At 39.1% G+C, this 18,864-nt stretch overlaps 1 protein-coding gene across 5 annotated transcripts in view; it reads left to right on the top strand.

Annotated features, from left to right (window-relative positions):
- ATP2B1 (ATPase plasma membrane Ca2+ transporting 1) overlaps window positions 1–18,864 on the top strand; it is a 67,308-nt gene that overhangs the window by 42,248 nt on the left and 6,196 nt on the right. For 3 of the 5 annotated variants that reach the window (XM_037387722.1, XM_037387721.1, XM_037387723.1), the window contains exons 10-20: window positions 183–425; window positions 2,839–3,080; window positions 5,700–5,937; window positions 9,103–9,282; window positions 9,366–9,453; window positions 9,740–9,846; window positions 11,751–11,942; window positions 12,148–12,361; window positions 12,490–12,701; window positions 15,321–15,428; window positions 17,359–17,541. In XM_037387722.1, the coding sequence (XP_037243619.1) occupies window positions 183–425; window positions 2,839–3,080; window positions 5,700–5,937; window positions 9,103–9,282; window positions 9,366–9,453; window positions 9,740–9,846; window positions 11,751–11,942; window positions 12,148–12,361; window positions 12,490–12,701; window positions 15,321–15,428; window positions 17,359–17,541 (2,007 nt within the window). Of the gene's footprint in view, window positions 1–182; window positions 426–2,838; window positions 3,081–5,699; window positions 5,938–9,102; window positions 9,283–9,365; window positions 9,454–9,739; window positions 9,847–11,750; window positions 11,943–12,147; window positions 12,362–12,489; window positions 12,702–15,320; window positions 15,429–17,358; window positions 17,542–17,869; window positions 18,024–18,864 lie in introns of all 5 variants that reach the window. The other 2 variants (XM_037387724.1, XM_037387725.1) reach the window with 2 other exon arrangements.

An 18,864-nucleotide genomic window follows, 5' to 3' on the forward strand; every position in this document is an offset into this window, starting at 1 on the left:
CTGGGGGGCCGTATCCGGCCTGCGGGCCATAGTTTGAGGACCCCTGCTCTAAGATGTTAGATAACTTAAAGGCTGAGTAACTTCTGAAACTGCTGTGTAAGTAAGACTGGACACCCTAAATGAGAATTTCTGAAATGTAAAGTAATGGTTATGGATAGCTGTTGACTGCTTTTGTTTCCTAGAAAATGATGAAAGATAATAACTTGGTGAGACACCTGGATGCGTGTGAAACGATGGGCAATGCGACAGCTATTTGCTCAGATAAAACGGGAACATTGACCATGAACAGAATGACAGTGGTCCAAGCCTACATCAATGAAAAACATTATAAGAAAATTCCAGAACCAGAAGCTATTCCAGAGAAAACTATGGCTTACCTTGTGACAGGAATTTCTGTTAATTGTGCTTATACTTCCAAAATACTGGTAAGTGGACTTCTTCTTTCAAATCAAGATAACTAAAAAACTTCCTCAAAAGATGCAAATCATCTGGTGGCCACATGGTAGGCAGTTAAGTGTTAACACATGGCAAAATGTAGTGTAAGGTATTTTGTACCTGCTGTAAATTGCTCAACCATTCATTTGAGACTAAACTTCAAAAATAGTTTATTTCAGTTACAACTTAACTTAGGTTTTGAACTGATAAATCAAAGATGCACTCTCAGGAAGATAACTTCCTTTAAGTTCAGTTTTGTCTAGATTTGTTTTTATAAGTTGAGCGGTTTACCTTCCTTGAAGAGCATCTTGGCTTGATTTGAGTGCTACTACAAAGTAAACATGTAAGAGTAGCATAACATTAGCATGTAATGAGAAAATGCAAGTACAGATGAGGATTTTCATGGATTTTTATTCCAGATACTGTTTATGAGTTTGTAGGATTTAGAATTGTGACACCTTTGATGATAACTTGTTTGAGACTTCCAAAATAATTTGAAATAAAAAGAGTAATGGACTTAAGATATTTTAAATAGTGAACTATTTAGCACTTGTATGCTGTTTGCTGCAACTCCAAACATAGTTTCCTTGCTGCAGTTATTCCGATGTGTTGCATAACTTATATTCTTTAAAGCAGTTAAAATAATCATTAGGATTTAGCTTTAGAAAATAAACTACCACTTCCAGATTCAGTAGAAACCTCCATTATGAATGCTTTGTACAGGAATAGCAGTAAAACCTCAGTCCAAAAGCTACTTTTCAGCCAATAAAGATGGTATCTCTGCAAGAAGTTCCTCAATAGCAGTACTTGAGGTAGCGCATGGAGATCACCAACACCGATTTCTCTGAAACAAGACTGAAATGCTCCTAATGAGGTACAGCATGTGAGGAGTTTCACAGTCTGTTTTCTAAAGATGCTTCTTTTAAAAGTAGCTGCATGCAAACTGACCAGGTCCCTCACTCCTACAATTTTAGTCAAATCACATCCATTGCAGTCAGAGTGAGTCTGTTCTACAGAATCAGAGGGCTGAAAGGGACCTCTTGAGATCCTCTGGTCTATTCCCCCCTGCTCAAAGCAGGGTCAGCAAGAGGACATTGCTCAGGGCTATGTCCAGTCAGATTTTAAGAATGTCAAAGGATGGAGACTCTGCAACCTCTGGGCAACCTGGTCAATTATTTGACCACCCTTAGATTAAAAGATGTTTCCTTGTGTTGAAGTAGAATTTCAAGGGTTTCAGTTTGTACCCATTGACTGTTGTCCTCTCACCGGGCACCACTAAGAAGTCTGGCTTAGCAGTCTTTACTGTTGCCCCACCTACCTGCCCCATTCAGGTATTTAATATATATGGATAAGTTTCTCCCCCAGAGGCTTCTCTTCTCCAGGCTGGACAGTCCCAGCTCTCAGCCTCTCCGCATATGTTAGGTGCTGCTCCAGTCCCTATATCATCTGTGTGGCCCATGGCTGGACTTGCTCGTGGATATCCATGTTTCCTGTACTGCGGAGTCCAGAACTGGACATGTTAAACTGCAGATTAAAGTGGACATTTTGAAAGTGTGAGCATTCAGTACAGCTAAACCCAAGATCTTGCAGCTCTGAATGATGAAAATGGATTACTGACTTGTGATTAATACAGTTCAGCTCTAGCTGCTTGAGGCATGTCAGGCTGAGTAAGTGCAGCTTCTGCCTTTTTACTACAAACCACGCTGCAATGTTATAGCTATATAAGATGAGAAATACCTTGAGAGAAATACTCCTTGACTTAAAGCACTAGTACATGCATATTCCACATCGCTGAGATAAGAATTTGTTCTGGTATTAAAGGGTTGGAAACTTGTTTCTGAACTCCTTCCAGATAAATAGGCCGTGGCCTGGAAAACAGAACTTGTGGTGAGGCTTAAGAAGCTTAAAGACTTAGTTTGTTAGTAGAAGGCTAACAGGTGATGTGATCACAGTGTAAGTCATTGAGGAAGAGTTATTACAGGAGCAGATAATTTAGGAGAAATAATGTTATTTAGCTTGCTTAAATCAGTTTTAAGTAAACCTGTCTGTATTTTTTAATGTGAAATAATTCTTCAGGGACTGTGCTCAATTGATCAGATAGATATTTCAAGTAATGGAAAATGCCTTTTAGAAAGGTCATGTTGGGGTTGGATACAAACTTAACAGGTGATTTTGGGGTCTGACAAAGGGATGGAAAGATCCTGAAACAGGTACAGAAGAAGTTACTCACAAAAGCCAGCACTATGACTTTGGCTCACGACTCAGGATATAGAGTAATCATCGCAAAAGTGAAACTTCCCCCATCCCAGAGCTAAGCTTGGTCTTCACTTCCTTGTTTTCTAAATGCTGTTTCAGTAGTTCATAATTTAACCTGATCAGTGAAGGTTCTTGTTCTTCTTGCAGCCTCCTGAAAAAGAAGGTGGCCTACCACGTCATGTTGGAAATAAAACTGAATGTGCCTTGCTGGGATTACTCTTGGATTTAAAACGTGATTATCAGGACGTAAGAAATGAGATACCAGAAGAGGATTTATACAAAGTGTACACCTTCAACTCTGTTAGAAAGTCTATGAGTACTGTGTTAAAAAATTCCGATGGCAGTTTCCGGATATTCAGTAAAGGTGCCTCTGAGATAGTTCTTAAAAAGTAAGAAAAACTACTATTGTAATTCAGCACTTAAATTTGGCTAAATGTTGTGATAGATGAGGAGACTAAAGTGCTAAACAGCACTGTGGCATAGCCAGTTAAATATTTCTGTTGTTCACAAACAAGTGCAGCAGTCCCATGTGATTGCAGCCAGCTTCCTAGCTTGTCTCCTTCCATTGTTTGACTTTCTACACTAACATGGGTAAAACTTCGCATTTCGGTCACTGATTCTCACACCCCAGCCATGCCCTCCTTCCCCCTACTCCCCACCCCCCCAAAAAATGTCTAAAATTCCAGCAAAGATTTGTACCTTTGAAAAGTGATTACTTTTAACTTCAAAAGACTCTATAAGTTGGTGTGCAAGTTGATCATTTTAACAGGAGGTTGAACTTGGCCAATGGAGAAACTTAAGGGGTTTTAATATGAACAAAGCAAATTGCTTCCTTAACCATCTGCCCATCTATAGAGGATTTATTAGAATAGGATTAGACTATTAGTGAGAGAATAAGTCACCACTGGGACAAACCTTTAGGTATGAGGAAGGCTGCGGTAGCTCCTGACTAGGTGAGGAAAGAAGTCAAGCATTATGTTTTCTAGGAACAGCACTTGTAGCCAGTCTGGTTTTGGTTCTAATGTCAGACTATTTCTAGTCTGAGTAGCGTATAAATTCTGTTAATCAGTTAAATTTACCCATTTGCTTGCTACTAGCCCCCCAGATCATGAGCTAGAAAAGTACTAATGTACTAAATGCACATCTTCTCTACTTAATGCTGACAACAAAAGGTCAGTCTTTAAAGGGCTCTTGTTCCTTTTGATATGGATCTTAGATTTAGATGTGAATTTTTTCATCACTAGATTTTAAAGCCAAGTCTCATCAGTGAATAAGTATGCCTATACTTGCATGACTTCTACCTTTAGAAATATTTTGTACCTTATTATCTTATTGAGCAATTGAACTGTAGAAGTTGCTAGAACTCATGCAGCCCAGACTCATGCAGTCAGTCCACTTGGCTTCATAACTGAGATAAGAAAATAAATAATTTGGCAAACAACAAGAAAACCTAGACTGATTTGGATACTATTGGAACAATTGCAACTCCAGAACTATTTCAGAATATGCACCAACTAGGGAAAAAGTCTTATCATCATGACTTTATCCACTACCTATGCAGTGCCAGAAATTAATCTCGGAGCTTGTAACCTGGTTTGTCTATTGTGCGGCTCATTCTTTATTATAACATGTTTAAGCTTTCAGTGCCTAAAAACAGTCATACGTGAATATTTATAAGACACAAATTAGTCACTAATAAGTGTAGAAGAAATCTAGTAAACTTTTTTTTCAAGCAGAGCAGTTGTATTCATCTTTCCTTTATGGTCAAGCTGAATATTTGAAGTGAGTTTCAATTAAATCTTTATACAAAGCTTATTGGCTTCCATTTAGTCATCTTGGAATGCTTTGAATTTTTTAAAAGCCCTTTGATTGCAAGTAACACGAGATATCCTTAGCCACAGCTGACACTTGAACAGATAACCAAAATCAGAAAATTCAGATAGACTTCACATTTCAGTTATGAATACTATGAAGCTTTAAGGGACTGCTTTGTTTTCATTTCCTGGCTGAGGTAGAAATTTTTATCTGTGTATTGCACCCCGGAATTCCCTAAACCCTTGGACTAAATACTTAAATCTAACAGTAGTCACTTTAGCAGATCTGCCAGGTCTGAATTTAACATTTTTTTTAAAGTCATAAGCTCTTGTGTGTTTTTCAGTGTCACATCAGTACTAATTTGTAAAACAAATGCTTGTGGCATTGCTTTATGACAAAACTTTGCTAAGGATGCAGGTGAACAAGACTAAACTTAGTGTTCAAAGTATTTGCTAGTGTTATGGCATCAATACTGGTAAAGTATGTATGCTGCCTATGAAAGCAGTGGCATCTTTGGCAACTAAAAGAGCTTGTGTTGTAATGCTAGAGTACTTAGTGTTGAATCCAGTCTCTATACAAACATTTAAATCAGATTTAAGTATTCATTTTTAATTTAATTCTTCACATCTACAAGAATTTTGACAGATGCTCTTTGAATTCTTTGCACTCTAGATTGAAGGGTGCAAACCTTACTACTTTTAAGGATAGCAGTGCCAGAGTTTGCCTTCAGTGCTGTAATTTTAGTGCTTACAGCTGTTTAAGCACCAGATGCATGTTCTGGAAGCACACTGTACTTCTGAGACTTGTATAACTGTTAACAAGGTGGGATTATTTTGTTGAACTTGAAATGGGTTTGCCTGACTCAACCAGTGCAGACACCAGTATGTTTACAAACGCTGGAGGAAATTGATACTTCTGGGAGGTAACTAATGTTTGTATCCTAAATTCATTGGGCATTATTTTCAGCCTAGGATGACTGACTTGGTTAACTTTCTACAGCTAGTATGTTTTGCAATTGGGAAGAGATTAAGTGCATATGGAGAGGATTACCTTAGAGGTGCTGCTACTGGCTTTTGTGTGTATATGTGAGTCTAGTAAAAACAAAGTTTGTGGAAACTTACTGGAGTTGACTAATAAGCTGTTGAATGAGTTTAACTTCTGTTCTAGTTAACTCTTTAAACCTTCCTTTTCAGGTGCTTCAAAATACTGAGTGCTAATGGAGAACCCAAAGTATTTAGACCTAGGGACCGTGATGATATTGTGAAAACTGTAATTGAGCCGATGGCTTCTGAAGGGCTCAGAACAATCTGCCTGGCATTCAGAGACTTCCCAGCAGGGGAACCTGAGCCAGAATGGGACAATGAAAATGATATTGTTACTGGTCTGACGTGCATTGCTGTTGTTGGGATTGAAGATCCTGTGAGACCTGAGGTAGGGTCACTGATAAACTGTGGTGATTCTGTTACAACAGATCTTGATTCTTGTTATACTCTCTGCATGATGAACAAGAAGAAACTGAATTTCTATTTTAGGCCTTAAGCATAGTTGATAAATGAAACCCTGTTTTCTAGGGAGGGAATATTTAATGGAGTTAAAAATGCAGATTAAAACTCCTTAATGTCACTTTTGCTGTTAGGGGAGGTATGTACAAACTATTGACTTAAGGCACTTACTGTACAGGGTCTCAGTAGATGGAGCAACTTGTCATGATTTTTACAACTTAGGATATTAGGAATATTGTTTAGAATAATATTAGCCGTTGTGCTTGTTGCCAGCTTCTCATGGGGAATGATGTACAGAAGGGTTTGTCACCTGAGAACTGAGGTAAGGGGTCCAGCTTGTGGTTGAGGTCTATGGAGGGCAGTATTTTTCAATAGTGAAAGCTTTTATGCTACACGTAAGTGGAACTCCAGTCTAATCGGCGCTATTGTAACTTCACACTGTGTCATGGGTGAAGCAGGGGAGTATGAGCTGTAGTTTCTTTCACGTAAACATAAATGAAACTATAATATAAACAAAAACGTGGTGGTTGGAGGACATCTTAGACATAGCGATCATGAGATGATAAAGTTTTCAATTCTTGGAGAAGTAAGAAGCAGGGGTCAGTTGAACTGCTACCTTGGGCTTCTGGAGGACCAACTTTAGCCTGGGTCAGAGCCTGGTTGACAGAGTCCCTTGGGAGATAGTTCTGAAGGGCTAAGGGGTCCAACAAGGCTGGATATTCTTTAAGAAGGCAGTCTTAAAGGCACAGGAGCAGGCCATCCCCATGTGCCAAAAGACAAGCTGCTGGGTAAGACCGGCCTGGCTGAACAGAGAGCTTTGGCTGGAACTCAGCAGGTAAAAAAGGAGAGTGTACCACCTTTGGAAGAAGGGCCAGGCAACTCTGGAGGATTATAAAGATGTTGTGAGGTTATGAAGGGCAAAGATTAGAGAGGCAAAAGTGCAATAGAACTTAGACTGGCCACTGCCATAAAAGATAAAAAAAATGTTTTTACAAATACTTTGGAAACAAAAGGAGGGTCAAGGATAATCTTCATCCTTTATTGGCTGTGGCATGGGATTGCTACAAAGAATGAGGAAAAGGCTGAGGTCCTTAATACTTTCTTTGCCTCACTCTTTAATTAGCAAGACCAGTTACCCTCGGGGTACTCCGCTCCCTGAGCAGGAAGACAGGGATGAGGAGGAGCTGAATTAAACCCTTGCAGTCCAGAAGGAAATAGTGACCTGCCGCTCCACTTAGATGTGTGCAAGTCTATGGGGCTGGATGGGATCTACCCAAGGGTACTGAGGGAGCCTGGCAGAGGATCTTGCCAAGCCACTCTCCATCATTTATCAACAGTATTGGGGAGGTCGCAGAAGACTGGAGGTTAGCCAGTGTGACACCTGTCTACAAGAAGGGCAGGAAGGAAGATCCAGGAAACTACAGACCTGTCAGCCTGACCTCAGTGCCAGGGAAGGTTATGGAGCAGATCATCCTGAGTGCCATCACACGGCACGTGCAGGACAACTGGGGGATCATGCCCAGCCAGCATAGGTTTGTGAAAAGCAGGTCCTACTTATGAAACTGATCTCTTTTCTGCAGCAAGATGACCCACCTAGTAGATGAGGGAAAGGCTGTGCATGTTGTCTACCTGGACCTTAGTAAAGCCTTTGACACAATCTCCCACAGAATTCCCCTGGAGAAACTGGCTGCTCATGGCTTGGAGGGGTGTACTCTACGCTGGGTTAAAAGCTGGCTGGATGGCTGAGCCCAAAGAGTCGCACTAAATAGTTATATCTGGCTGGCGACCTCTCACGAGTGGTGTTCCCCAGGGCTTAGTATTGGGGCCAGTTCTATTTAATATCTTTATCAGTGATCTGGATGAGGGGCTTGGGTCCAACCTCAGTACGTTTGTGGACGACACCAAATTGGGCAAGAGTGTGGAACTGCTTGAGGGCAAGAAGGCTCTGCACAGGCTGGGCTCATGGGCCAAGGCCAGTTGTATGAGGTTCAACAAGAAGTGCTATGTCCTGTGCTTGGGCCACGACAACCCCACGCAATGCTACAGGCTTGGGGCAGACTAGCTGGAAAGCTGCCTGGGGGAAAGGACCTGGGGGTGCTGGCTGACAGCTGGGTGAACGTGAGCCAGCAGTGTGCCCAGGTGGCCGAGAAGGCCAACAGCATCCTGGCTTGTATCAGACACAGTGTGGCCAGCAGGACCAGGGAAGTGATTGTCCCCCCTGTACAGGGCACTGGTGAGGTGGCACCTCAAATACTGTGTTCAGTTTTGGGCCCCTCTGTTCAAGAGGGATGTAGAGGTGCTGGAGCGTGTTCAGAGAAGGGCAGCGAAGCTGGTGGGGGGTCTAGAGTGCAAGTCTCATGAGGAGTGGCTTTGGGAACTGGGGTTGTTCAGTCTTGAGAGGAGGAGGCTCGAGGGGACCTTACTGCTCTCTACAGTTGCCTGAAAGGAGATTGTAGGCAGGCAGAGGTAGGTTTTCTGTCCCAGGTAACAAGAGGAAGTTGCCTCAAGTTACACCAGGGGATGATTAGGTTATTGGGAAACAAAATTTCACGGAAAGAGTGGTGAAGCATTGAACAGGTTACCCAGGGTGGTGATGGAATCTCCATCCCTGGAGGTATTTGAAAAATGTGTGGATGCGGTGCTTAGGGACTTAGTTTAGTGGTGGACTTGCCAGTCCTGGGTTAATGGTTGGACTTCAAGATCTCAAAGGTCTTTTCCAACCTAAGTGATTCTATGCAAAGCCAGTACTCAGTACCTTTGATTATTACAGCCTAATATGTCATGAGGATTTTTACAGTATTTTTAAATACTGCAGTATGTGAAAAATGGAGGGGGGAATGATACATGGCATGACATAACAACAAAGCCTCTTTGCCAGAACTGGTGTGTGTGTGTGTGTGTGTTTCAGGAAAAGAATTGTGGTAAACTACATAAATTTTTACAATGTGCCATTACAACAGTCTTGATTTTAAAGTAGCAGTTACGCTGGATTGAGCCAAAACCAATCTTTTCATTCACATTTCTGGATTTATTCAAATAACATACAGTCTCTGAGTCTGTGGGTTTCTTGTGTTTGGGTTTTTTTTGCTTACAGGTACCTGATGCAATAAAGAAGTGTCAACGTGCAGGCATAACTGTACGTATGGTCACTGGTGATAACATTAACACAGCTCGTGCTATTGCTTTAAAATGTGGTATTCTGAATCCTGGTGAAGACTTCCTGTGTTTAGAGGGCAAAGACTTTAACAGGAGAATACGCAATGAAAAAGGAGAGGTAAGCATGCTGACTAAGTACAGTACATAAACAGATATTCTCCGTCGCCTAACTGTAAAACGTAACCAATGCTGTTTTTGCAGATAGAGCAAGAGCGAATAGATAAAATTTGGCCAAAGCTTCGTGTTCTTGCAAGGTCTTCTCCCACTGACAAACACACTCTAGTAAAAGGTAAATAAAAACTATCTGTGCTTTTAAGTAAAGCTAGATTTTATTTTCTGCTTCTAGAAAAATATCTAGGACCTAGCAGTGTGAAATGTCTGTAAGCGTGTCTTCATTTGCCAGCTGATTTTTTTTTTTTGTATCGCTTGAGAAATGGAGCCACCAGCTAGAACTATCTGTTATGATTTTTTTTTAATGATGACTCTGAGAGACAAAACCTGGGTTTCTCTTTTCAGATTTGATCTGCTGTGTTATCAATTTTGAACTGTAACACCGAGATGTCATTTTATTTTAGGTATAATTGACAGCACTGTCTTTGAGCAGAGGCAAGTTGTAGCAGTAACTGGTGATGGTACCAATGATGGTCCAGCTCTGAAGAAGGCAGATGTTGGTTTTGCTATGGTATGATTTTATTTTATTAAAATCTTCAGTATTTTGGAGAACCTGTTTTGATAAAATAACTTACCAAATCACTTAAGATTATACAACCTTGCTTGTTTCATGAGCCTAATATACAACTAAGTTAATGGAGTCAACATCTCTCACACTTAATACTTTTTCCTCCTTCCTCAGTTTTCCAACTTAACCATGTTTTTATTTTATGGAAAATGTCCTTAAAAAACACAGATCCCCAGTCACTTGAGAATAAAAAATTTTTTACACAAAGGTTTGTTGAAAAATGTAGGAACAGAATTGCTGATACTGAAGATTTCTGAAATGAGATCTGTTCAACACAAGGGAAAATTACTTTAGGTGGCAGATAGCATACTGTGGTGACTTTGAATAAAGCTTATATGCAATATGGAATGAGCTCATTAATCTGTTTTCCATGAAATTATGCATAGGAACAGAGAGACTATAATGAGAGAGTGCCAGCTGATGTTTACCAATGGCTTTGGAGGCTATACTAAGGTACATCTCTTAGTACAACTGAAGTAACATCATTTAGTAACAATCTAGGATCTTCATGTGTCTAAAATGGTTTGTTAAATTACTTGGTTTTCTCAGTTTAAGTTCTCAACTACCCTTTCAAATGGTAGCCAAACCAAGTCTTGGCTTTTAAGTGCTAGTACTAGATAATCATGCCTTAAGTATGTAGACTTCAGCTTTCTTCTGTCTCTTTCAAAATGCTGCAAGACAGATTCCTCAAGCTTCCTCTTGCCTCAAGATTCTTCCATAGTCTTAAGCTGGAAAGGTACAGTTTGGTGCTAGTAGGTCCTTTAAGTCTTTAAAAACTTTTAATAAGCAGTCGAAAGGGGAAAAAACCCCACCATACTCCTCCTACACCACATGCAGATGCACTAAGATGCTAAGGGAAAAACAGGAAGAGTTTTCTGTCATTTTCAAGGAGATTTTTCAAAGTGTACCTCACAAATTTGACAGCTACATATGAAATGTTCTCTAGACTAATGGTCTTGTTTTAACGAGTATCTTTTTTCTACTATTGTATAGTTACTGTAGTTGGCACTGTCAGGGGCAGATTTATTTTCATCTTCCAGAATTTAAATGTTTTCTGCAGTTGCTGTCTGTGTTCATCTGTGTAAGAAACTAATTTCTCTAACTGCTTATCTAAATAGCATTTAAAATACACCATCTAGTATGTGGTATTTAACGGTACCTTTGTAAGATGTACAGATAGCTGTGCAGGTGACTCATTTCCTTGGGAAAATAATGTATCACAAATAACGATCATTAAATTTGCTATTGAGTTAGTGTTTTTGAAATGCCAACAGCAAAATAAATATCCTATTACTCAACTGTTTGGATACTGTAGGAGACTACAGGTGCTTAAAACTTAATGTCGTATTGCATTGCAACATCATATGCAGTGACATTGCATGTTCTACTGTTTAATGCCAGTGCTCTCCTGCAAAAGGCTTTCGGTAATGTGTGTCTTTCTATTGTGTTGGGAATATATGCATTGCTCTGCTGCTAGAATCCATATAGCAAACTCATTAGGAGATGGACCAAACTGTAGTACTGCACCATCTGGTGGCCTTTGACTTGAACAGGGTTCAGTAACATTTCTTCAGAACTTACTTGGTGTCTTTATTATTGACTTGAGGATTTTTATTAAGGTTTTTATTTTAAAGACAACAGTACCTTTTTTGTTTACATTCTTCTATGCTTGAGTAGAACTTGCAAGTAGAACTTGATTCAATAGAACTTTATATGCTAACATTAAAATAGTCCTTCAGACCCAGTGCATCAAAGTGAATGCTGACCAAGGATATCACAGTAGTAGTTCCTATTACATAAGTCAGTGCATGCTATTATATTTCATAGTGTTTTTCTTTTTCTACCAGGGTATTGCTGGAACAGATGTAGCTAAAGAAGCTTCTGATATTATCCTTACAGACGACAACTTCACAAGTATTGTTAAAGCAGTTATGTGGGGACGAAACGTATACGACAGCATCTCCAAATTTCTTCAGTTCCAGCTTACTGTCAATGTAGTAGCAGTTATTGTAGCTTTTACAGGAGCATGCATAACACAAGTACGTACTGGTGGTGGATTGTTTCAGCTAATAAAGGTTGAAAAGGTCATGACTGATTGATTAACTCTTGAAATCAAACTTTCAGTTAAATACTAGTCCAAAGAACATAATGCTTTTCAGAGCATGCCCATGTTGTATAATGAATACTTCTAATAGCTGCAAGTTGTTTACTTATATTGGAGGGTTTATGTATCTGTCTTCATAGGATTCTCCACTTAAAGCTGTGCAGATGCTGTGGGTAAATCTCATAATGGACACGTTAGCTTCTCTTGCCCTGGCAACAGAACCACCCACTGAAGCTCTTCTGTTACGAAAGCCTTATGGTAGAAACAAACCTTTGATTTCTCGTACAATGATGAAGAACATTTTGGGTCATGCATTCTACCAACTTGTAGTGGTCTTCACACTCCTGTTTGCTGGTAAGAATACTGAGGCTTTACAAAGTTATTCTAAAAATTGTACAGACATGATTAAAATGAGGGGGTTTTGTTGTACTGTGCATGTAAAGACACCAGTTAAGCTGCTGATAAATGCCTTTCATACACAGGTGAGAGAATTTTTGATATCGATAGTGGAAGAAATGCACCTCTGCACGCTCCTCCTTCAGAGCATTATACGATTGTATTTAATACATTTGTGATGATGCAGCTTTTTAATGAAATCAATGCCCGAAAAATTCATGGTGAAAGAAACGTTTTTGAAGGAATCTTTAACAATGCTATCTTCTGTTCCATTGTTCTGGGGACGTTTGTTGTGCAGGTAAGTAAATTCTTGGAGAGGGGGGGAATGCATTTAGTACACTGATTACCTTGGAGTTGCTTACCTTGGAAATGCTAATCAAGTAGTGCCAGGCATTTCATTTCTGCAACATGAAAACCTTCAGTGTCAAACACACTATAAATCACTTGAAAATGCTGCTTGATAGGACTTTCAGGTACAACCTCTTTGAAATTGGTAAAATTGGAATGTAGAAGTATTTGTATTTACCTTTTGAATTTTCAAGTCCTTTAGATTGATCTTCATGTTCTAGTCTCTTGACAAAATATGAAGCTGTATGTCCCATGCTGCCACCCCCATCAGAACTCTTCCTCATACTATCTGCCTGTGTATCTATTTTGCTGATTGACTGGATACCAAGAAAAAATTAATTCCAAATCAAATATAAGAGTAAATGCAGATTATTATATTACACTATAAGGGGGAAAATGGCATGCAGTATGATAAAAGGAAACAGTACTAGTTATGATAAAAGAGCAATAGCAGCAAAGCATCAAATCATTCCTGCAAAGCATTACAGAGACTAAGAAAAAGATACATCACCAATTATCACCTTAACATCATCCAGGCCCGTACTTTGGCTGGGAAACCCCATTGCAGCTGGCACCAGGAGTCTCTTGGTAACTGGGAAAATTTCTATATGGTGCATCAACCTGTAGGTGAGGCTTCTGACCCAGTCCCAGAGCTTGCCCACCTTTATACTCGATGAAAAACAAAAATAGTTTACACACCTAGTGTATACAAACTTTTAAGTTTATGCTAAGTTGCAGTCGTGCGCTATCTCATGGTTCGTAAGGTTCACACACATCAGGGACGTTGGCCAGATGCCTGAGCATGGTGGAGTTACTGTCATGACAGAGCTGCACACGGTATTTATTGTCTGGATGGTCCTGCCCACATCTGGCTTGTTCGGGAGCTCAAGACAAACACCACCTGCTTATTAAAGTTGTCCTTGAGCTCCCTGAGCTCCCTGTCCACAAGTTAAGCGATCCCTAATTAAAGACAAAGGCTTCTCCATAAGCAGTAATCAATTTAATAAATTTTCTCCACAGTGTCTGAATGGGAGCCCATTTAAACAATTATAGAAAAGTTACAACTTCTCATATCATCTTAACGAGATTAGGACAGGAATAAGCTTTAGAAACTTAAGTGTTGAATTTCTGCATCAGGAAGATAAAAATTGTTATCTTTATTGGTATATATTTTAGTTATCTGCGTAGATGCTGCTGGTTTAGGTGGAAAACACTGAAGGTCTAGGGACCTTCTGCTGGTGCATCTAGGTAGATTTGTAAAAGCTAGTTATTTAACTCTTTATATGCTAACAAATGAATCTGAAATTGAGTTGACACACCGGCATTGAGAAACACCAAGTCAAAATTGAATCTAAAGAAAATAGTTTACAAGAAATAGTTTCACCTTCTAAATGGCCTTAATTTTTGATTTATCAGAAGAAATAATCAGCAAATCAGTATACTACTTTTTTTCAGAACCATCTTTCATTTTAATTTGAGTAATTTTGGACTTAAGATATAACCTACGTCTTGAGCTTTTCCTTAGACTAGGGATTCCATGAAGCTGACCAGATTCATAGTGGTTCAAGCAGTGCAAATGTATGCACCTCTGCTTCACATAAGTTAGTTCACTTATTCACCCAAGTTTAGGATTTTTTAGATGACAGTTCTTCAGAAGCGTTTCCGTTTTTAGGGTTGCATATGCAGTAGACTGTTGTTGTGCAACAAAGCCAAATACGTAGAAATTCATTCTGATTGCAACTGTGTTCCCTTTATAAACTTGGCAAACTGAATGCCTTCCCAAATAAGTAATGCCTGAGTTGTCATCTCAGTGTTTTACTCTGTTAGTAAAAGACTATACTCTTGGGCTTTTCAGCTGTCAGGTGTCCTACTTAAGGGTCAATACTGTCTCCTTTTCACACCTACCCTGCTACTTGAATTGTTGATTCCTCAGGGCAGACTTTAATGCATGTAATTCCTGTGCAGAGGGATGCCTTGCTTGTTAGGGCCCGTACAGCTTGTTGCAATAGGTAAGTCAGCAGGAGCTCATTTAATTTGGCTTTTGAGATCTCTACCCCTTGCCCCCAGGACTTAATACACAGATGTCACACTGCGATGACTTACTTTGACACTTAACACTGATGGGATATATAGTAATATTCTGTTGAATTATTTCTGAAATGTTTTGTGTATTGTGGATCTACAAATTCTATTAATGCAAGTTTATCAATCAACTCAGTGCTGAGATGGGTGTTCATATGATAAATAATCACCATAAAATTGTAGCATCAAATACATGCTGTAATTGTGAGATGAAGGGAAAGAACTGCAAGCAAAACTAAGTAGTTAACAGGTTTTTGTGAGTGGTATTTGAAGAATAAATGGGTAGTTCTTGAAATACTTAAAATCAGTAGATGATGCCTTAGTTTGGAAACTTGCTGAAACTGCTGAGATGGTGAAAGTATATGTTTAAAAAGATGGGCTGTCCTATTTTCTACTGCAGAGTTGTCTGTAGTGATCTTAAAGCATTACGGAATTTTCTAGTAACTGGTCACTCATACATGTTGTTTAATGATGTTGCTCTTCACAGATAATCATTGTGCAGTTTGGTGGGAAGCCTTTCAGTTGCTCAGAACTCTCGATTGAACAGTGGCTGTGGTCCATTTTCCTGGGCATGGGAACACTACTGTGGGGCCAGGTAAAATAGCTTTTTCAAAATGCCAAATATTTACCTGCATTAGAATACACGGAAAATACAAATACACTGTCTTTAGCATTTAGATCTTTCAAGTGGACTATATGAATATCTGGAGATTAACAGTAAATACTGATTAAAGTTGACTAGTTCAATAGCTAGGAAGTCCTTAGTTGGATATTCCTTACTCTGACTTTGTCAATTAGTTACATTTCATCACTAGATGCTATGGTTGGTTTGTGTTTAGTAACTTTTAACTAGAAATAGCTGTAGTTACCTCTTAAATGAAATTACATCTTTTGCCAGATAAGTACTGCAAGTCCTGTAAGAATACAGATGCAATGAACGTATTAATCTTGAAATAGATTTAACAATGTTGAATGGTTTTCTTAAAATCAGAATTGTTAAACTTGCTAGTATTTTCTTGATTTAAAAACTTTCTGGAGTAGCAAGAAATGCAGCAAACCTCATAACAGCTTTCTCTTCATTTGCATAATTATGAAATAATTGGAAAGTTCTTTCACCTATTAAACTATTGCATTTGCATTTTTATTCTTCCCCTCCTCCACTTCCCCTTAAAGTTTCATTGGTATTGCATGCACAGCAGTGCTTGTAAGCAGCAAGCTTATTTACATGAAACTTTAGAGCTACAGAGTTTTCCATTATTAAATAACATAGTTGTCTAAACTTTTCATACCACATGAAGAGTTTTCCATTACGGTTTCTTTCCTTCCATTTTGTAAAGGGCACTTCAGGTTTCAGTATAAAATTGGTAGGGTGAATTTTAGTTGTAAATACATAGATGCATATTCTAAAAGCGAGTATAAGCCTTGTTTATAAGGTTCTCTGGAAAATTAATTATTTAAAAAAAAAAAAAATCAAATAGTGTCACTCTAAGGTTTAAAAGTAGCCTAGAAGAGAATCAAGATGGCTTCAAATACCTTTGACCCAAAGTGTCTTGAAGGGCAAAGCTTCCCTGCTGCGGTTCATGCTGCTCTAGCATCTCATTAAAGTCAAAGAGCTTTTGACTTTCTGAGAATAGTAGAAACTGAAGTGTGATATGGGAGCATTCACAGTAGCAATTTCAGCATGAAGGGCTGTTTATCTTGCTTTTGGAGCAGTCTTTTTCCTCTGCAGCTGCTGAAGTGGTCTTCTAGGTTTGTGATGATCAAGGAAAGCAGTTTTGGAACTGATCTGGATCTGCTAGATGGGACATATCAAAAGATGACTCCCCTTAACTACATAGTTCATCAGAATAGCCCTGAAGGTGGGGATGAAAAGGAGAGCTGGAACAGCCGTATATAGCTTTTGTTTAGTTTAAGATAGATAAATGAGTGTACACCAAGTAGCAAAGTAACGATTTGGGATAAGGGTTTTGGAAACATCACTCACCTTGCAAATGGATTGATACCTTCCAGGTCACAAGAGAATGCATGTCTGTTTTGTATTTCTGAATTAACTGTGGCTGCTTTAATTAAATGATGTAGTTCTCACATGAGGTAACGTGTTCATCATGCTTGTCAAACTCCTGGAGCTCTGAAAACTCTAGATGCCAGCACACATCTAATCTACAGAATTAATTGCTCTTGTAGCTTCAGTACTGCTCCTTCCTGGCATAGTCAATTAATGTTAAAGTGGAATTCTTTGTCCCTGGCAAGGACTTTTTGTTTTCTAGGTTTGTAGTCCAAGTTTAATTTCACACCTCAGTTGAGGTGGTAAGGTTATTCACAGCTTTGCAGCTATTCAGCTGGAGTGATCGCCCTACACTGATCCACTCATCCCATTTACATAATTTGTTTTTCAACTTTGCTAATTGTATGTAGGATATTGTGTTAAGCCTTAAGGTCTGGTATTACTTATATATGGTTGTTTGTTTTTTGTTTTTTTTTAAAAAAAAGGATAATCCTGATTCATATTTTTCATTCACCGTTAGTTGATTTCAACAATTCCAACCAGCCGTCTGAAATTCCTTAAGGAAGCTGGTCATGGAACACAAAAGGAAGAGATTCCTGAAGAAGAACTAGCAGAAGATGTAGAGGAGATTGATCATGCTGAGAGAGAACTACGTCGTGGTCAGATCTTGTGGTTTAGGGGCCTAAACAGGATACAAACTCAGGTATGGTCTTGAAAAAGGTAGGATGCAGTGAGTGTTGAGGGAAATATCACCTCTCCATCTGCAGTCCTTTGACTAAGGCGGCAGTTCTAACTGGTGTGACAGACTGTCAAAAGTGGGTATGGATGGATGTGTAATCCCTCAGGGTCCTCTGTTTTCTTCAGCTCTAAGTGTTAACTCTTGGCCTGTGTATCTGCTCTATGGAAAAAAAAAAAAAAAGTGCCTTTTTTCTTTACTTTTTGTATGTTATAGATGGGATGGTCCTTTCTCTTGTTCTTTCTCTCTCTCTCTCTTGCTGAGCAAGCTGTCACAATCTCTTGATTCCTTGCAGATGGATGTAGTGAATGCTTTCCAGAGTGGAAGTACCATTCAGGGGGCTCTAAGGCGGCAACCCTCCATCGCCAGCCAGCATCATGATGTAACAAATATTTCTACCCCTACACATGTAGTGTTTTCCTCTACTACTGCTTCTACTACTGTGGGGTGTGAGTGTGTGTTCCTAAAGTGCATGAAATTAACATTTCCTAATTCACGTACCTAACGTTTCTCATTTTCTCCTTAGTACTTAAAATAATCGTTCAGGCTTTTATAGAGCTCTTCCACAAAGTGGAGTCCTCAAGACTTTTTTTTCTTAGAGGGCTGAGAACAGGTGGAACAGTTTCAACAAAAGACTTTAATGTGAAAGCTGTGAGCCTGCACATCCGTGCCTTCATCCATTCATGTACAGAGGGATGTTTAAGATAAATGGGAAAACTGTTGTAAATTTTCGAGTATATGCCTCTTAGGGTGACTTGCATTGAATAAGTGAATTAACTGCATAATCATGGACCCAGGTCAAAAATAGATGTCTTGCGCTGCAGCACAAATCATATTTAAGGTAAACAAGCTGATGGGGAAAACAGATGGTATGTTAAAAAATATGAATGTAGTTAGAACATGGAACACTAAATGCATTTTCTTTGTAGCCTGTAAGGAACTTCTGAATCTCTGCTCTGCTGTTGTTGGACCTTTTTAACTGAATAACACAACTTTCTCAACATCAGGAATCAGGTGGCGAGACAAGGCTTCTAAAATGTGTCAGAAGAAACACTTAATTAGCTAATATAAAAAGGAAAAAGGTGTTAAGCACTGAATGGTGAAACTTACATTTAAATCTGAAGGCTTTTTTTCTCCTCTAGGTTCTTCTGGCAGCAGTGCATAAGCCATCAGTGAAAGTAAAAAGTTTGTCTCACCTTAATTCTGCCCTCTTTATATTGTGCTCTAAGTGGCATTTCAGTTTCAGCCTTCCTCTTTGTAGAGGCTAGAGATTTAATTATTGCGTATGTA

The sequence above is a fragment of the Falco rusticolus genome, chromosome 5 (genome assembly GCF_015220075.1).
Source record: "Falco rusticolus isolate bFalRus1 chromosome 5, bFalRus1.pri, whole genome shotgun sequence".
Taxonomy (NCBI): Eukaryota; Metazoa; Chordata; class Aves; order Falconiformes; family Falconidae; genus Falco; species Falco rusticolus.